We start from the raw sequence: 17,785 nt of genomic DNA on the forward strand, positions 1-17,785 counted from the left end.
GGCGTCAAGGTTGACCAGTTCATGGTCTGTAAACAATGTAAAAAGAAAAGCACCCGATCTCTGTTCTCCACAATCTAAGTTACTATAGATTACATAATACAAAAATCTGCCATTTGTCTTGAATGGGGAAAAGATTTTGAGAAAGAAAAGTTTGATCATGGGTATCTGTAATGACTGAGGTAAATCTTTGATACAATTTCTCTCGACTGCATAAGGCGCCAATTGCCCACGAGGAATAAAAAAAACAAGAAAGATCGCCTAAACACCAAAGGTATGCTTAGCCATATGGGCCTTCTTTCCTCAGATTTGCACCCACCCCCTCTTCTTATCCCTGACACTATCGCTCCTGACGCGCGTCTGAGTACCGGGCTGCTGCGACTGCGACCTCTCGAGGGGCGTCGACCCCGAGTCATCGTAAAAGTAATGCATGGCATTGGTGCTAGTTGTGACCTCTAGCTGCTTGAGCTCGGTCTGGCTCGAGGGGCGGCCGAGGGGCAGGCTCTTGAAGCTGTTGGCACTGGTGCTGGGGCTGCGGGCTTTGTGGCCCGACTCGGCGTCCTCCGCGTCGCGGTACTCGTGCTCGACGCTGACTTCCTGCGTCACAAAGATGGCGCCCAGGTATGGCGATAGCACCGGCCAGAAGATGGGCACCGAGGCGCAGATGCTCGCACAGTCGCACTCGAGCGTTGCTAGGATCAGCGAGATTGGTCCGTACCATGATGGGTCGTGGGTTGGGTAGCGTCCTGCCTGATGTTCAACAAGAGTTTGCAGTCGCCAGATCGAAAGGAAGTTGACCCTGGAAAAGGCAACGTTAGTCATGTTATATAGTCAGAATTCCGTGGCAAAATCAACGTACAAGGCACCCATGAGAAGCAGAGCCAAAAGTCCCATGCGCATCTTAAAAGTCATGTCCGTCTTGAAGTAGAGGTGGAAGGGGATGGCGAGAATAATGATATCGAGGATCATGTTCATGGCAGTATGGCTGTAAAAGGTGCCGGTAAGCTCAGCCGTGGACCACGCCCCGTAACCCCAGCATTTGGCGCCGGCCGGAGAGTACCAAAAGTCAGAGACTGGCCAGCACGGAAAGAGGGCCAAGATCGTGTACGCGAGCCCCCACATGGTGACCAAGCCGATGGTGAAGAGAGACGCCCGGTGTGGCCAGGAGCCTTTTTCGAAGATGCGTAGATACTGAAAGAGGAGCGAGAGTTTGATAAACGTGGCGGCCATGTTCAAGCAAGCATTGAACATGTAGAAGGCTACCAGGTATCGTCCCGCTTGTCCCACCGTCAACAAGAGCGTATGTTGACCAGCTCCGAATGATAGTGCTGCGTCTCATTAGATATCCCACGTTTCACCGAGGGCTCAGTCGACTTACACAACAGCAGCGCAATTGAGCCGCATGTTCCAGTGATTAGATATAGTACTACAAAGAGATCGTCCCACCAGGGAGATCGTACAACTCTGAACCGCACAAACAATCTGAAGCAGACGAACGACCATGAGAGAATCTATGCCAATGAAGAAGTTATTAGTATGAGAACAAGGGAGTTTCCTAAATGGTGGTGATATGCTTACCATGAACGTGATCGTCAACCCCATTACGTTCGACTTCTTATTGGACCATGGCGTTGGTTCATCGAGATTATTATAATCCGGCGGTCCCAGAATATCCCACAGCAACTCATTCTCATCGTACCCAGACGTGGCCGCCATTATTCTTCGTCTAAAATGTTCGACTCAAAAAAAAGCTTTCTCCAGGCGACGTCGAGCCGCGGCAGCGAGTAGATGTGAATGGAAGTGATGGACGTGGTCGACCAGCTAGGAGAGCCTCAAGAGGCCATATGTGGGGAGGGCCAGTGTGTTTATAAACTTGCCCTGTTTCCTCGAACGATACGAGCCATCTTGGCACCTCTCAGTATGGAGGCCCAGGACGTATTGCCCATTGCAGCAGAAGCTCCCGAGAGAACATGGTCTGTTTTCTGCACGGTTGCCCGCGAAGAGAGTCACTGGCGTATACCGCAAAGAGCACCGTGCTTTTCACCTGGGCCGTTGAGCAGCAAGCAAGCAAGCGAGCAAGCACAAACGGCAGAGAGTGCCGCCCTGGAAGTGGGAAAAAGCGTAGCACAGCACAGTACAGTACCTGCCCCTACATGGGGGTTGGGTTGGACAAGATGGGCCCCAGGCCTTGTTGATTGCGCAAGTCTCCTCTGCCGCAGCACACACTTCATCAACCGAGACGAGCGAGCTATGAAACAAACCCACGGGCCGGACGCCACGCTGCAGGCGCTTTTTTTCCTTCTTTCCTGGGCATCACGTTAGCCGGCATTTGGATCCACAGACAAGACAGAGGGTTTGCTGTAGCATCGCGGCATGCCAAGTTCGTTGACAGGTCTGTGCTGAGTATACGACCCAATGGGCGTCCTTCGCCTATATGGAATCCCAGTCGGGCATCCCAGTGCGCTCTCAAGCTTCTCAACTATAAAGTAGGACTTGTGTGGATCTTCCCCAAGGTCCCAACCCAAAACCTGGCCAATGGAAATTTCGTGTTTCTTGTGCACGAACCCCTACTATCGAGTGCCACTCGCTAAACTAGGATGTACTGTGTAATACAACATTGGCAGTTACTCCCCGGTCTGGACTCTGGGATGCCAATCGACCCAAGATGCAGCAGCACAAACAGAAATTGCTTCTGCGAGTATTCTGTCATACATGTGTGCCCACAAGTCAGAATATTGAAAAAGAAGCAATACTTTCATGAAAAAAGAAAAAGAGTTGAAAGGTCATCAATTGCTGTCGTATTTGAGTTGTAGTCCCTCCGATTACACCATAAGTAATACGAGGATCCAAACTAGAAATTAGATATCGTCAAGCATCTACAAATTTTCCCCGCTCATTCAAAACTCCTTTCCCACAGTCACTTAAACAGAAGATTCCTTCTGACGCGTCCATGGAATACCTTGTAGCCGCCAAAAGGCTGGTCAACCAGGGTTGTATAGTACAAATTTCAAAGGACGTATGTACACTACTCCATACCAGACGCAAGCAAGGCCCACGGATCGCCCATTTGACCGTGCTGCAGAGATCGCACCAAGGTGCCCATCGTTGATCAGTCAATTGATGGCGCTGAGTGCTGCCATCCCAAGAAGAGCGATCGAAAATCAAGCCCACAGCGGGAGGCATATCGCGGTTCAGGCCTAAAAAAAATCTCTCAAACGTGAAACGAACCGAAAGGCTCTAGAAGGGGGTATGGCCCCTGGCTAGAGGCTCGACATGGGGGGGAACCCAGATGCCAAGAATGCAACTCTAATAAAGTCCTTCAACATGGGATTTGCTTCAATTCGTCGCAACGCTACATCATTACTGACCTAGCCTTGTCCGGCATTCATATTGTGCTATTATTCCCCTTTTCTCACACTAGACGATTGTGCTTTGCAAATTCCAACGATGCAATCGGGAAGACATGTTGCTACTGTGTAGTTTCGAGTTCTTCTAGGACTAAGGCGCATCGAGTAATGATTGACAGAGCTTACCACACCAACGGCAGCATCAACAACACCAACGCAACCCGCCCATAAGCGAAATACTACTGGAAATTGCTCTGCTTTGGCCAAGACTCGAGATTCAAAACTTGCAAAAAAAAGTGAGACAGAATCATCGAAAGAAGTAGACGTTCCGGGCTGTCATCCCAACCGTCGCTGCTCCCCGTGCACACAAAACATTCTTCCGGGAATAACAATGACATGCGACAACGTAATGAAAACACATGGCCGTCTCTTTCCTCGCCCCATATTCAGCCTGGGCCTACTCACTGTGGATGCGCTCTGATGCACAGTCGTGATCTGTGTCAGGATCTTTTTCTTGTTGGTAGTGCAATTCGTAGTTTAAAAAAACGAAAACACGTGGTGAAGGTCATAGTCCTACCCCGCGATATGAAAAGATTGCCCAAAAGAACCATAGTTCAGACATGGGCACCGGGTGTGCGAGACTATTCAGTCTCCCAACGCCATTGACACAGACGTCGAGAGATCTGTGCGCCCGATGTTTCGTCAAAGCGGGAACGGGTGTGGGCAGTAAGGTATGACCACAAAAGTGACTCTCTTTCTGTATGACTGGCAGAACCGGGGCAGGGATCTCTTCCGGCGGCGCACAATAGCCACAGATCCGGTCGCTGTCGTGCATATCGGCTCCACTCGGGCCTTTCTCTATGCCCATTTATTGCCCAACCGCCGGGCTGGTATATGCAGATGTGTGCACGTCGTATAGATGGGCTGCAGAGAGTTATCCAGGCTGATGGCTGCCCGGGCCTCTTTTTCTTCTTTCTAGAAAAAACATGTGTAAGTGTGACAATGGTCATGATCGTTCACGGACGGACGCAGTATCCTATCAAAGCTCCGGCGAAGCAGTCAGATCCCAAGTATAAACCCGTTGTACATACCGCATAGACTACATGGCTGCTGCTGGTGAGCTGAACGAGTTACCAAATCCGTGACCCATGAAACCAATTGCGCATTTCAGTTGCCACCAATGCGGTACATTAGAGCCGTTCCTCCGTTCGACTTGCATCATGTTGTTGAGCGTCGGCCAGCTCCATCGTCATCCAATCATGGCAGCTGAATATTCCGGGCACAAAGACCGCCGCTTCTCAGATACCATAATCTGACATGGTCCTCCAGGCTGAACGCCGGCGCGAATGAAAAAGTTTCGTAATACAATATCATCAGTAAGGTGGTGGGCTTTCGCCCTCCCTTGCATGATCCTCGGCCGATTCAATAATGGCAAAAATCTCAGTCCGGCATGACTGTAGGGTTGTTCTAGCTTCGACCAGATCCTGCGACTTGGCAATCATACTTTGGTGGCTCTGATCGCTTTTGGACCTTGCCGTGCTCAAGTGTTTGTCGAGCTCATCTACACAAGCTTGGGCTTCAGCTCTCCAATCGCGTATCTTGTCCCGAAAGACCGTCATGCTCCATGGATTGTCAGATACTCTGTCATCAATCAGCTGAAGGCGGATGTTCACGGCTGGTAATGTTTGGAAAGCACTTTTGGACGGCAAAAAAAAAATGTTAGCTTCCTGTCTTCCCTCTTCTTCGTTGCGCAGATCTGGGGTACGTACGGAGACAATCCTCTGACTAGGCTTTGCATCTTCTTCAACGCCTGGTCAGCATTGCCCAATCTTCTCCTCACGGAGGCGGTCGAGGCCATTTGACCACCTTCCAGAGCTGCAACGATATCGGCGACACCCTTGGTTGCTAATTGTCGTGCTTCTGTGAGAATCCTGACAATCTTTCGGTTCGACTCATCCTTGACTGCTGCGCAGTGATATACATTTAATGCTATTGCAGCCTTGGACTCTAGTTCATCCTCTTGAATTGAACCATATTAGCTTTTTTATTTTTCGTCTACGAATTGAAAAAGGGGATCGAATCATTGAAAACCGTGAAAGTCTTTTTCTTCTTCTTCAAACCCCATACACTTTCTTTAAACAAAATTATATAAGGGGTAGAATAAACTCGAATACTAATAAACCACTCACCTTCTGGGAACTCTGGGGTTGGCCCACTAAAAATGCTGTCGTAGAGCATCTCAATTTCATTCTGAGCTTCTTTGCGCCGTTCAACTACATCTTGAAGTGATTGCTGCACCTGTAGAGCCTCTTGTCTCTCTACCAAAAGCCTGCTCTCTTCTTCCTTGGCGAGGCGCTCCTTTTGTAGTGCCTGCAAATACTCGCTTTCCTCCTTTTCCTTGCGAAGTGAAAACTCATCGCTCTGGCCACTGAGGCGGTACGCCAATTTCTTGACAACGCTGTCGCGGTATGACTTGTGCCTCTTCAGGTCCGATTTGCGCTTCTCGTCGAGGTGCTGGATGTCTTGGCGTAATTTCGATAGACTCGTGTCTAGCTCAGCGACACGAGTCTTTTGTCGTGACAGACTCTCTACTGCATTTTCTGTTTCGGATAGGATTGCGAGAAGTGCATGATTGCGCACCGCGGCATCGCATACCCTATCCACGACCGTCATGGCGAATGGGGTGCCAATCTGGTGCCTTCCTGATGCTGATTCTGGCACCGAGATGAGTTTCTTCCGAGTCGGACAGGCTGAAGAATCATGTGAGTGGCGGAATGCTCAAACAGTTCATCAGAATGGCATGAAAACTGCGCCAAGCCAGTGTATATATGTCCTTGTTCCGTCTATTGACAGAAGCGCATAGTCATTGTCAAAGATGCCGGATGAGTCATCGATTACGCCAAGCTGGGGAATATCTGGAGGCAGAAGCGACTTGGACTTGTTTACAAGGCTCTGTCGGGCATAGCTCCAGTATCTAGGCGCAAGGGGCAGTCTATGCAAAGCGGCGGCACGTTGTGATGCATGATTAAGTGGAAATGAATTTATTGTTTCTCTCTCTCGAAGTTTTAACATTGGCGACAGGCTATCAAGATTGGCGGGTGACATTGCTGGTCGATAGTTATCGCCAATCATAAATGGCTGCTGATGCGGGGAACTCTGTTCAATGGGCGAACACATTACAGATATAGCAGTGTCGTTAGCATCGTTTATTATCACGTCTTTTTGATGGTTGTAAACCCCTTGTCGAAAATATTGGGTGATGGCCTGGTCCACATCTTGTCAAACACCATATATGGCACCACATGGATCAAGGTTACGTGATTTGTCAAGTAATCGGATATTGTTCTTGGAGAACGCCAAGTTGGTGATTTATAGTGACTATATTGACGACCGGAGTACCAAGCGGATCACAGAGACTAAAATTGAATGAAACTTTTGAACATTTGGCACTGGGGATTAGTAGTACTGATTCAGTACTATGCACTGCACAACACACAAGGATCATCACGTAAGTTGTGCTTACCCAGGTTGTGCACTGTTTTCAAAGGCCTGGGTCTATTCTATTCGGGATGGTTGGGTCAGCTATGTTCAATTTGCGATACTCACATATTTATAAATATTACCTTTCAAATTGATCCCACAAAGTACCGGGCAAGAGCTGGAATGCACATGTGCACCAAGTACATACCTACTACCTTACGAAGTACACACACCCTTATTGCGCAGTTGGTGCTGTACTTTCACGGACCCCGCCAACAGCGTACCCATATTTGATGTAGCCCCACTGATTAGCGCCTTTGACCGCCAAAATTTCATAGAATTTTGCCGGTCAAAAAATGCGACTGGACATCATTCTGTCCAGCATACCACCAAAGACGACGACAAGATGGCCGACAGTGGCATGATCCTGAATTTTGACCTTGGCACAGGAGCTGCCCCTGTGAAGCCAAAGGTCAAGTTTGCAGGCGGTCGCTGGAGAGATCGAGTTCATGCTCAGCGCAGCGCAAAAAGAGGTGGCAGCGACAAGGCTTGGGATGGCGCCAATGGAACTCCAGTGGAAAAGGCTCGCGATTTCGGTCGAAACGACAACGACGACGGCGACAGACCCACGAAACGACAGAGGACTTTCGGCGATCGAGCTGGAGACAATGAAGCTGGACCACAATGGAGATCAAACCCCCCGGCAGGCCGACCAGGAGCCGGCGCAAAGCCCAGCTCTGGTGGTGGTGCGAGGCAGGGCAACAACCAATTGATGAAGTCGGGTCAAGTCACATCGAGATTGTTCTCTTCAAATCCAGAACAGAAGACCGTCTTCGAAGTTCCCGCGGAGGAAGTCGAGCCAGCAAAGCCTACGAATGCGCCTCTGTCAGATGAGGCAGAGAACTTCCACGCCTTGGGCCTCTCGAGGCGTATTGCTCAGCACCTTTCGACCAAGCTGGAGATGAAGGCACCGACATCTATTCAGAAAAACACGATACCTCCGTTGATCAACGATGATAGTGATGCTTTCCTGCAGGCCGAGACCGGTTCCGGAAAAACACTGGCGTACCTCCTGCCCATTGTACAACGCATAATGGCCCTCAGCCACGACCAAGATGGTACAAGCACGGGCACCAAGATACATCGCAACTCCGGCCTCTTTGCCATTGTTTTGGCACCGACTAGAGAGTTGTGTAAGCAGATTGCTACGGTCTTGGAGAAGCTCCTACGGTGCGCCCCTTGGATCGTAAGCACAACGGTCATCGGTGGTGAGAGCAAAAAGTCGGAAAAAGCACGCATCAGGAAGGGCGTCAATATCCTTATCGCAACTCCTGGTCGTCTGTCGGATCATTTAGATCATACAAAGGTTCTCGACGTGGGAACAGTGCGGTGGCTCGTACTCGATGAAGGCGATCGACTGATGGAGATGGGTTTCGAGGACGAATTGAAGACCATCGTGGGCAAGATTAGGCAAGAGGACCTGAAGAAGCAAAATGAAGAGGGCGTCAAACTGGACAAACTGCCGCAGAGGCGTGTGACTGTCCTGTGTTCGGCAACAATGAAGATGAATGTTCAGAAGCTCGGTGAGATTTCCCTGCAGGATGCAGTGCATATTACTGCAACGAAATCGGACTCGGCTGGAGATGTTGAGATGAACGACTCAGTCTTCTCGGCCCCCGCTCAACTCAAGCAATCGTATGTAATTGCCGCTGCAAAGTTGAGACTTGTCACCTTGATGGCACTGCTCAAGTCTACCTTTGCAAGGAAAGGCTCAGTAATGAAGGCCATTGTCTTCATTTCTTGCGCAGACTCAGTGGACTTCCACTTTGAGCTCCTTCGGTCCATTCCATCATCTCCATTGACTGAGGATGGATCACTCACAGCAAACACAGTCGCTGAAGCTGCTTACATTACATCGACTCCGAACCCGAGGATTTCGTTGTTCAAGCTACACGGATCCCTCAAACAACCCGTTCGCACGGCAACTTTGGCGGCATTCAAGGCAGAACAAGATCCGTGCGTCCTGATCACAACCGATATCTCATCTCGAGGTCTGGATGTCCCAGCAGTGGATTTGGTCGTTGAGTATGACCCTGCATTCGCTGTCGCTGATCATGTTCACCGAATGGGACGAACAGCACGTGCTGGTCGAACTGGAAAAGCCGTTCTTTTCCTACAACCCGGTTGTGAAGAGGGCTACATACCTCATCTTCAGGCACCCAACATTACCGGCCAATCCTCAGACGATATCATTGCAAAGGCATTCATTACACCAATCACGCTGCCAAAAACCTCGGCTACGGACGACCCCGCGCCTGTTCTCGAAAGTGAAAAGTCTCCGTTCAAGCGTGCTGAAGCTCTGCAGCTGCATCTTGAGCAGAGATTACTCGAGGCAGAGAAGAATTGCAGCAAACTTCTCGATTCTGCGCGACAGGGTTTCCGGTCCCACATCAGGGCTTACGCGACACACGTCAAGGACGAACGTGTCTTCTTTGACATTTCGCAGCTGCACCTCGGCCACACAGCAAAGAGTTTCGGTTTACGCGAGGCTCCCGGTGGCATTGGTGGAGGTCCCTCTACTAGACGTGTCATCAAGACCGGACAGCAGCCAAAGTCTGGAAAGAGAAAGGCGGGTGATGAGAATGGTAGCTCGTCAAAGAGCAGAGGCGCCGACAAGGAAGACGCACTGGGCGAGGCTGACGAGGATGCCGCCAAGCGTATGCGCATGAAGATGAAGGCTGTAATGAGTGCTTCCAGCGAATTCAATATCGGATGATTTGGGCAATATTCACCTTGAGAACGAAGGGAGAGGGAAAAAAAAGTATTGGCATGGCGTTGGCGTTAGCGCAACCTTGTTTCATTTGTACACAAGGATAAGGGTTCAATTCATAGAAATAAAGTCGAGAAGAATCCTCAAAATCGAATACCCATCTTGTAAAACTACCAAATTTGTCTGGTGTTTCTTGACAGATGGAAAATTACCGTGAACTTCTATGCTACCGGCAACAATTTTCTAATCATCAAGCTACGGCAGATCCATGAAGATTTCCAACAGCTTGGGATATTGCACAGTGCCCAAGCCGGTCGTGGGATCCCAGCCTTCAACCGCCTGGAACCCGGTCACCCGGCACGCCGAGTTGTTGCCTATGGTGATGTCATTGAAGATGGTCGGGTTGGCGTAGAGAACCGGATTGATGAAACCCACGGGGCCCTTGCCAATGGCGAGCCTCTCCTCGTTGACGCGGTTGATCATGGCGCCCACGAGCGGCGTGGACGCCGACGTCCCGTCCGCGGTGCCGAGCTCTCCGGCCACGGCCACGGCAATGTTGTAGCCCACGGCAGAAATGTCCGGGATCCCGCGGCCAGAACGGTTGAAGTAGGAGTCGCCAAAGCCCGGGTCGTGGTCAGCAAAGTAGGTGGCGAGCGCAGACTGCTGATATGCCGGCGCGGTATAGTACCGGGAGAAGCCGCCGGACGAGGCCCACGTGTCGTCCCTGGCTACTCTCTCGCTGCCGTCTGCTTGCAGCATGGTGGCTCCCACCGAGGTGACATATGGACAGCTGCGCAGGGAAAGGGGGATCAGTCGTTCGCGTTGATGACGCCGACCTGGAACAGATTTACTCACTTGCCGGGACTTGATGCCCAAAAGGTACCAAGATCAAGAGTGGCACACTGCAAACTCGCAATGGGGCCGCTGTCTCCCGAAGAAGCGACAACAGTGACTCCCTGAAGGCCGAGCTTCATGAACCTGTGAATATCATCGAGTAAACAACAAAGTTCCCGCATTTCGTCGGCTGTTGCTTGGAAGTGTAAACCTACTCATCACACTGGCGCATCTGATAATTGACACTGAAGCTCCTTTCTGCCTTGCCCCAGGACATGGAGATGACATTGGTGGGCTTGTATACACCGCACATCCGTTCGCCCTTGTAGGTACCCGGGTCAAATGGCTCAGGGTTGGTCGGGGTCACGACGGTATGGGTATCGGGGTATACAGCGTCATACTGCAATTGAAAGTGTCGAGTCAGCTCTTCTGATCTTCATTCGCGCTCATGATCAATGTGCTCAGTACTTACAGTCGGATCATCGCCCGTCTCGTTGTACGCCGAGTAGTTGCAGTACGACTGTAGAAGAGAATGTATTAGCCTTGCGAGAATGGGTTGCCATTGTCCAAGTCACTTACGCCATCAATGGCATCCAGGAAAGTGTTGAACAAGCCGGTATATTGTACTTGGTACAAGTGGTAGTACTCATCATCAACCTGATATACAGTGATATTCTGTGGGTATACGATCGGATAAGCCACCTCTGTGTCCAGGTCGGCTTCAGACGGGATACTAATGCTCGTGTCGCTCTCGTTGTAATGCCAGACGGCCAGGTCGATACTCAGATTCAGCGGTCGAGTGCCCACAGGGATATCTGGTGCGTAGTTGCTGAAGAAGAGATCGAGGTCTTCATCTTGGTACCAGCATTCTCTCTCGTAAAGTCCAAACGAGTTGTTGGGGTGTGCCTTGTCGGCGGGCGGGATCTCGTAGAGATTAGCGATACAATCAGGAGTAACCACCTCTGCACAGGACGTGGAGTCCTGTCGCTTATTCGCCATGTTGGTTGGCTCTGACCTTTTCACGCTTCGGCGATTTCGCCTCGGCCTCGGACTTGTTCTGCTCTCGGCCATGACCACGCCAGGATAGACAAAGTCAATGTGTTCCGCAAGTTGGGCTGGAATGCGATATCTGTAAATGGTGTCTTAGTAATTTCCCATGTCATGAAGAACATACGATTGGCATACTCATCACATCCGGCCATTACTTGACCATCATCATTTTCATATAGCCAGTAGCTGGCACCCAAGAGCTTCTCGGCCTCGTCGACAGTGGCATTAAAGACGAGCCACCCACCACTTGCACCATGTGCAATCCGCGCCGTCTCGATGCCAGAGGCCACGACCCAATCTTTCGCCAGGTTGACCGTTTCCGCCGACGGGGAAAACATGCCGGCGATTTCGTCCTGCGTCCAGTGTCTTCCGTAATTTGCCGAGGCCGGATCGGCCACGTCCATGAGCAATTCGTATCCACGGTGCAAGTTTCGCTGCCTGAGCCCAATTCTCATTTCAAACGAGTGCGACGCCGGTACGCGGTCTCGCTTCGCCCACTCGGCCTCATGATGTGCACTGCGTCTCTCGTGCACGAGAGTTCTTTGTGATATGGATGCACAAGCAGCAGTGACGAGCGCCAGAAGCGCCGTGGCAATTTTGCATCTGAGTGCCATGATGAAATGTCGATGGGATACTGATCAAGCCAAGATTCCCACATGGCGGTACCCATTGCTGCCTTTTTATTGCCGCCATCTTTGTTGTGCTATTTTCCCCCGATATCAAGAATCATGCACAATCGCATGAGGTTCGTGATGGTTTTCTCGTATTGGCATCCATGTCCATGGCATTCATCCCTGGGAAAGTCCACTAATTCGGCTGGTCGTCTCGATATACGAGACAGGGGTTGTCTCTTCTGGGTAGTATTATACCTGGGTGACGACCTGCCAGATAGGAAACTGGGCCTGATCGGCATGAACATGGCCCGTTGAACCCATATTGTAGCGATGGTCATAGCAGAGAAAAGCTTCGCAGAGAAGACTTTTTTAGTAGAAATTGTACCAAATAGTCACTTGTTGAAGGCACAATACATCGGTAAAGAAGACCACAGTTGGACTGTTTTGCTATGCAATCGCATACCTAGGTACTTTTGCTGTATAATGATGCTTAAAACAAATCAAGTGCGTCAAAAAAACGATGGTATTGCTGGTTGGACAATAGTTTTAGGGAAGATTTGCATCCATAAGACGAGTCTTGTGCTCACAACCGTCATTCGTCTATTGATTACCTAAGTGACTAAACACCTACATCGGGACGGGTGATTCTCGTGTTGATTTTGCTGCATCATAGCAAGTGACGTTATCTCACATCGACAAGAAGAGGTTACGCTTGTGATATTCAATTGTAGAATCAGTGAGTTCTGGAACGTTCAAGATAATGACTTTTTTTTTTTTTTCAAAATGAAGCTTTGATTCATGCAGACCAAAGCATTCAAAAGTTCGGGATTGGTGTTGTGAGGCGAGTTATGCGCAGTGGCAATTAGCTGCCTTTAGTATTTGCTATCAACCATATGAACAAAGGTCAACAACGTCAGTGCAGATATTCACAACCGAAACAAGTATACAAGCCATGGCGAATCATTCCAACAAAAATTATGTCGGACCTTAAACCATCATTTATTCATATCACATCTACTGGGGGAGACTCAGCTCAATAAAACAAATGGCACAAAGACGTCTACATAACTTATCTCCATATGCACACATGATTGGATGAAATCCTCCCGTTTGTCTTTGTGTGTTAGTGGTGGGCTCAATTGGCCCCAGCTGCCGACGAGCCAAGAAGGTACGTACCTAGCACTCTGTACATAGTGTTGTAAACCCCAGGGCCCAGCGACGCAGGGGACCAACACCGACTAATTGATTGACTGGGCTAACTGGCTGCTGACTTGACTTGACCTGACTGAATCCCGCAGTCGGCGTCAATGGGGACAAGTGACATAATAATCTCGAATTCTGCCACCTACGGCCCCCATCAATTTGAAAGTTGTCAGCTTGCCAGATAACCGCGGACATTCTTTGCTCAAGAGTCTGGTCGATGCCATGGTAGTGGCCTAACAGCTTCGAATGGACTGATCTCGTCCCTAGAAACCTCCATCAACCCGAACCGACGATAACGAGTCCCGCCTCTCGTCTCGTTGCCCAACCATCATCAATAAACCTGCTTTCTTCCCCCCGGCGACTGCAGATGCCAGCATCGCCAAGCATCCAAGCAGAGTCATGGCGTCCAGCTTTGACCATGACTCTCCAACAGAGCCCATCTCAGCGCCTCCCATGGCCGCATCATCGGCGGGCTTGAAAGTCCAAAAGACCCGGATAGCCTCCATGCATGGCACGCCGCTCTCCCAGTCCGAGGTTACTCTGCCCATACGAGACCGCCGCTCCGCCCCGTCGGCAGCCGCCCTCTATGCCTCGACCTTTTCGCCTCCTGGGTCGCGCTCCTCCTCACCTGCGCCGCGTCCCCTCTCACGCATGACCTCGGGCTCCGGCTCCGTTTTTGGCGGCGTCGGTTCGAATAATGCGCGAGCCCTGATCGACGGTGCCGGCGATACTCCAGGCGACCCGCTGAACCTCCTTGTTCACGCGTTTGCTCCACACGTCGCCGTGTATGCATCCGAAGATACGGAGCAACTTCTGAAAGACAAGGGATTCGATCGAGGGTTATGGCAGCTCCTCCGACCATTCGGCGAGCGCGTGCAGGGCAAGGTCATCATCCGGGACAGCAATGGCGCTAGTCGTACATATGAGGACTATTCCATACACTTTGTCAGGTTTGGCGAGGACATTGAACATCCTCAACCACTCAAGGGGCCACTCAACAATGGTACTTCGGGGGCAGTGGAAAAGGAGCAACAATCTAATAAATCGGGCCCCCGGCTTGCTGATGTCGAGGCAGTTGTTGACCGTCACCTGGACTATGCAGAAGAGTCGGCCCCATTCTCTGGACAAAGTCCGATAGCTACAAAGCATGGGCTCGACCTTGATGTACCGTCGCCGTATTATTCGCTCTACCTGCGGCGTCTGCTCTCTGGCCTGCCCGTTACACCTCACGAGACATTTGCACACCCGGTAGCATGTGTAATCGCCATAAGCTCACGCAACTCTGCACCTATCGAGACATTGCGCAAGCTATACAATGATTCGAGCTCAGGAGAAAAGAAAATGCCAGATTGGGTGGACTCTGAGTTTCTACGATACTACGTCCTGGTACACGACGAGGAAAAGGACGATATTACCAAATCCATGTCGCTGTTTGATCAGATGAAGCGAAATCTCGGTTTGCATTGCCACCTGCTCAGAATACGAGGTACTCAAAGTGCCGCGACAGACGACGACAGTACACCATTACCGACAAGCGAGTGGATGTCCGCGTCCGAGGAGATTACAAACATCCACAGGCACGATGCACAGGACGAGCTTGATGACCTTACCAGATACATATACGAGTCTGACGCCACGGCAATACGGACCTTTGTTCGCGAGATGGTGACCCAGTCGATTATTCCTACAATGGAGAGACACGTGTCAGTCTGGAATGATCAAGTAGCTTCCAGGCGGAGAGGTGTTGCTGGCCGATTGATGGGCCTCACTCGTCGCTGGGGCTTTGGCAGCACATCGAAAAGCTCGGGAAGCACACAAATCTCGGGCAGCAACTACGATTCTACAGGATTCTACCGTCAGGATGCGCCCGAGGCCATTATGCGCAAACTGGCCGACTATTCTTTTATGCTTCGCGACTGGAAACTCGCATACTCGACATATGACCTTTTGCGGGGAGATTTCAACAATGATAAGGCTTGGAAATACCATGCGGCCACCAACGAAATGGCTGCTCTGAGTCTGCTCATTATGCCTCAAAACATCAGTGCCAAGACACGTTCCGAGACCATAGATGCCATGTTTGAAGCCGCATTTTATTCCTACATAACTCGATGCACGGCGCCGTACGGAGCGGTGCGTTGTCTCATCATGGGATTAGAGCTGCTCCGTCTTCGGGGCGGATCAAGCATTGACGATGCCGCTAGATGGGGCTTGCGGCTCCTCGAAAGCAAGATTCTTGGGCCTGTCGGTGACGCACTCATCAAGGAGCGTCTGGCCGTGTGTTATGCATCAAAAGATGGGCTCGGCACTCAATATCTCGGTGGACGCCGGCGTAAATCAGCCCTGTGGAGCATATTTGGGGCTGACGCCTGGGTGGCACAGTCGAAATTCATTCAGGCCCAGCGATGTTTGAATGAAGCACGGCGCATGTACGGCGATCTTCCAACTGAGCATGGCATTGACAAGTTTGAACGAGCAAGTGCGTTTATGCTTGGAATAGGCCAGCGTCTGAACGAACAATTAGAGGCCAATGAAGATAGGCAATATTCGGCCAGCGACGACAATGATGTAGTAGACGAAGAAAGCGAGGTTCTCAATACCAGGGGAAGAAGAATCAGCACGGCGGGCTTCCCAGGTGGCACGGTGGCAACGTTAGAAGCTGCCCCCCTGAGAGACACGACACTGGGCGACGAGGTAGAAACTCGGGGCTCAGGCGATGATTTTGGCTAGCAAAGGGCTTGGGGATGAGGCATAGAAGAGGCGCATAATAGACACCAGTGTACAACTACTGTCAATTCATGATGACTAAACAAAGCCTCTGCCTAGATTTGGAAATTTCTCGACTCAAAAGTGAAATCAGTCGTAAGGCTGGATAGGCGTGTGGTTAAGAAACATCATAGCACTCAAGCAAGGCGTGCTCTGACATGCTTTGGCCTGTCGCTGACGGATTCGCATATGCTTGGGGCTGAGTAATCCACCAACACATGTCCACCGCACGGGAAATTTCCAATCATGATGACCCAATCAGAATTCCTCCCACTTCTTGTGGCTTGCAGCTTGTCATTATTCTGGACGAGCTTACCCCATGATCATCATTGTAGCCGAGGTCGCTTTGTCTTCACATCAGGCTTTTGAATAGTTGACGCCTGCCAATTGGAAGCGAATAGAAGTAATGCTTGTCCAAGCCCGGGTGCATTATTCCAAATACGATGACTGGGTTGTTTGTCAGGCAGTTTGTAAGATTGGAGGTGTATATATTGTGACTGATGTCGACCTTTAGGGAAAGGGGACAATGTGATGGTTGCTCAACTTCATAGCTGAGATATCAATCAACTTCTTGAACACCGAGGACCAAAAATAAAAAAATAAGAAAAGGCTACAGCATCTACACGAAAGACCAGAAGCAATGCCTCTCCCGTCAGACACAAAGGTCGTTGAAACAAGCCAGGGTCTTGTCAATGTACTTCAAGACCTTGCGGGGCCTCACCCAGGAATTCGTCCCGGTTAGTCTTGATGACAACTTTTTCCCGTGACTCTCATACTGATGATTGTTTCTTTTCTCTTAGCTCATGCCAAAGGATTACTCCTGAAAGGTACGTTTGTGCCAACAGAGACGGCCAAGTCGCTGTCCAAGGCGTCGCACTTTAACAACCCGTCGACACCAATCCTCGGCCGCTTTTCCAACTCGACGGGCTTTCCCGAGCTCCCCGACACAGATCCCAACGGCAACCCGCGCGGCTTTGCCCTCCGCTTCCTGCTAGCCGAGACGCCGCGCCGGATCCACACGGACATTGTGACACACTCGGTCGACGCGTTCCCGGGCACTACGGGCGAGGAAGCCCTGGCACTCTTCGCGGCGCTGCGGGACGGCACCGGGGGCGACTATATCGCCACCCACCCCAAGGCGCTGGCCTTTGTACAAACCCCCAAGCCGACACCAGTCAGCTTTGCGCGGCAAAAATACTATGCCGTCAACGCGTTCAAGCTCATTTCGGCCGCGGGAAAGGAGACCTTTATCCGCTACCGCGTCGTCCCCGTCGCGGGGGAAGCGTACCTGGACGAGACGGAGCTCCAGGGCAAGAGCGCAGACTTTCTCTTTGACGAGATCTCCGAGAGACTGTCGGGATTGGGCGGCGGTGCCGCCGTTGAATTCAAGCTGACCGCGCAGGTGGCGGAAGACGGCGACGTGACCAATGACAACACGGTCAAGTGGCCCGAGGAACGATCCGTCGTGGAGCTGGGAACCATTAGGCTCGAGGGCGTCGCCGAGGACCAGGCGGCACAGCAGAAGCACATCATCTTTGACCCGATTCCCCGCGTCGAAGGCGTCGAGGCCTCGGATGATCCGCTCCTGCAGGTGCGCGCCGGTGTGTACTTGATCAGTGGCAAAGAGAGGCGTTCTGCTTAAATAGGAGGGTGATGGCGGTGGCGGTGGTGGGAGACGATCAGTTCGAACTGCTTCTTGATGTGGTTACTCGGACCATATAGAT

At 51.0% G+C, this 17,785-nt stretch overlaps 6 protein-coding genes across 6 annotated transcripts; 3 read left to right on the forward strand and 3 right to left on the reverse strand.

Moving 5' to 3' along the window:
• Nucleotides 1-300: 300 nt before the first annotated feature.
• On the reverse strand, nt 301-1,713 carry PFICI_12792 (uncharacterized protein; the record flags this gene model as incomplete). Its single annotated transcript, XM_007841373.1, has 4 exons — nt 301-796; nt 857-1,325; nt 1,376-1,508; nt 1,576-1,713. The coding sequence occupies 4 exons, from the start codon at nt 1,711-1,713 to the stop codon at nt 301-303; spliced, it is 1,236 nt and encodes a 411-aa protein (XP_007839564.1).
• Nucleotides 1,714-4,717: 3,004 nt separating this feature from the next.
• On the reverse strand, nt 4,718-6,017 carry PFICI_12793 (uncharacterized protein; the record flags this gene model as incomplete). The annotated part of the gene is made up of 3 exons (XM_007841374.1): nt 4,718-5,039; nt 5,114-5,363; nt 5,534-6,017. 3 exons carry the CDS (start codon nt 6,015-6,017, stop codon nt 4,718-4,720), a joined length of 1,056 nt encoding a protein of 351 aa, XP_007839565.1.
• Nucleotides 6,018-7,230: 1,213 nt separating this feature from the next.
• On the forward strand, nt 7,231-9,600 carry PFICI_12794 (ATP-dependent RNA helicase DBP7; the record flags this gene model as incomplete). The annotated part of the gene is made up of 1 exon (XM_007841375.1): nt 7,231-9,600. One exon carries the CDS (start codon nt 7,231-7,233, stop codon nt 9,598-9,600), a length of 2,370 nt encoding a protein of 789 aa, XP_007839566.1.
• A 249-nt stretch (nt 9,601-9,849) lies between these two features.
• On the reverse strand, nt 9,850-12,092 carry PFICI_12795 (uncharacterized protein; the record flags this gene model as incomplete). Its single annotated transcript, XM_007841376.1, has 6 exons — nt 9,850-10,384; nt 10,450-10,572; nt 10,644-10,828; nt 10,901-10,948; nt 11,008-11,557; nt 11,614-12,092. 6 exons carry the CDS (start codon nt 12,090-12,092, stop codon nt 9,850-9,852), a joined length of 1,920 nt encoding a protein of 639 aa, XP_007839567.1.
• Nucleotides 12,093-13,694: 1,602 nt separating this feature from the next.
• On the forward strand, nt 13,695-16,025 carry PFICI_12796 (uncharacterized protein; the record flags this gene model as incomplete). The annotated part of the gene is made up of 1 exon (XM_007841377.1): nt 13,695-16,025. One exon carries the CDS (start codon nt 13,695-13,697, stop codon nt 16,023-16,025), a length of 2,331 nt encoding a protein of 776 aa, XP_007839568.1.
• A 676-nt stretch (nt 16,026-16,701) lies between these two features.
• On the forward strand, nt 16,702-17,703 carry PFICI_12797 (uncharacterized protein; the record flags this gene model as incomplete). The annotated part of the gene is made up of 2 exons (XM_007841378.1): nt 16,702-16,798; nt 16,862-17,703. The coding sequence occupies 2 exons, from the start codon at nt 16,702-16,704 to the stop codon at nt 17,701-17,703; spliced, it is 939 nt and encodes a 312-aa protein (XP_007839569.1).
• Between the last annotated feature and the right edge of the window lie 82 nt (nt 17,704-17,785).

Source organism: Pestalotiopsis fici (assembly GCF_000516985.1).
Source record: "Pestalotiopsis fici W106-1 unplaced genomic scaffold PFICI_Scf_10, whole genome shotgun sequence".
In the NCBI taxonomy this organism is placed as follows: Eukaryota; Fungi; Ascomycota; class Sordariomycetes; order Amphisphaeriales; family Sporocadaceae; genus Pestalotiopsis; species Pestalotiopsis fici.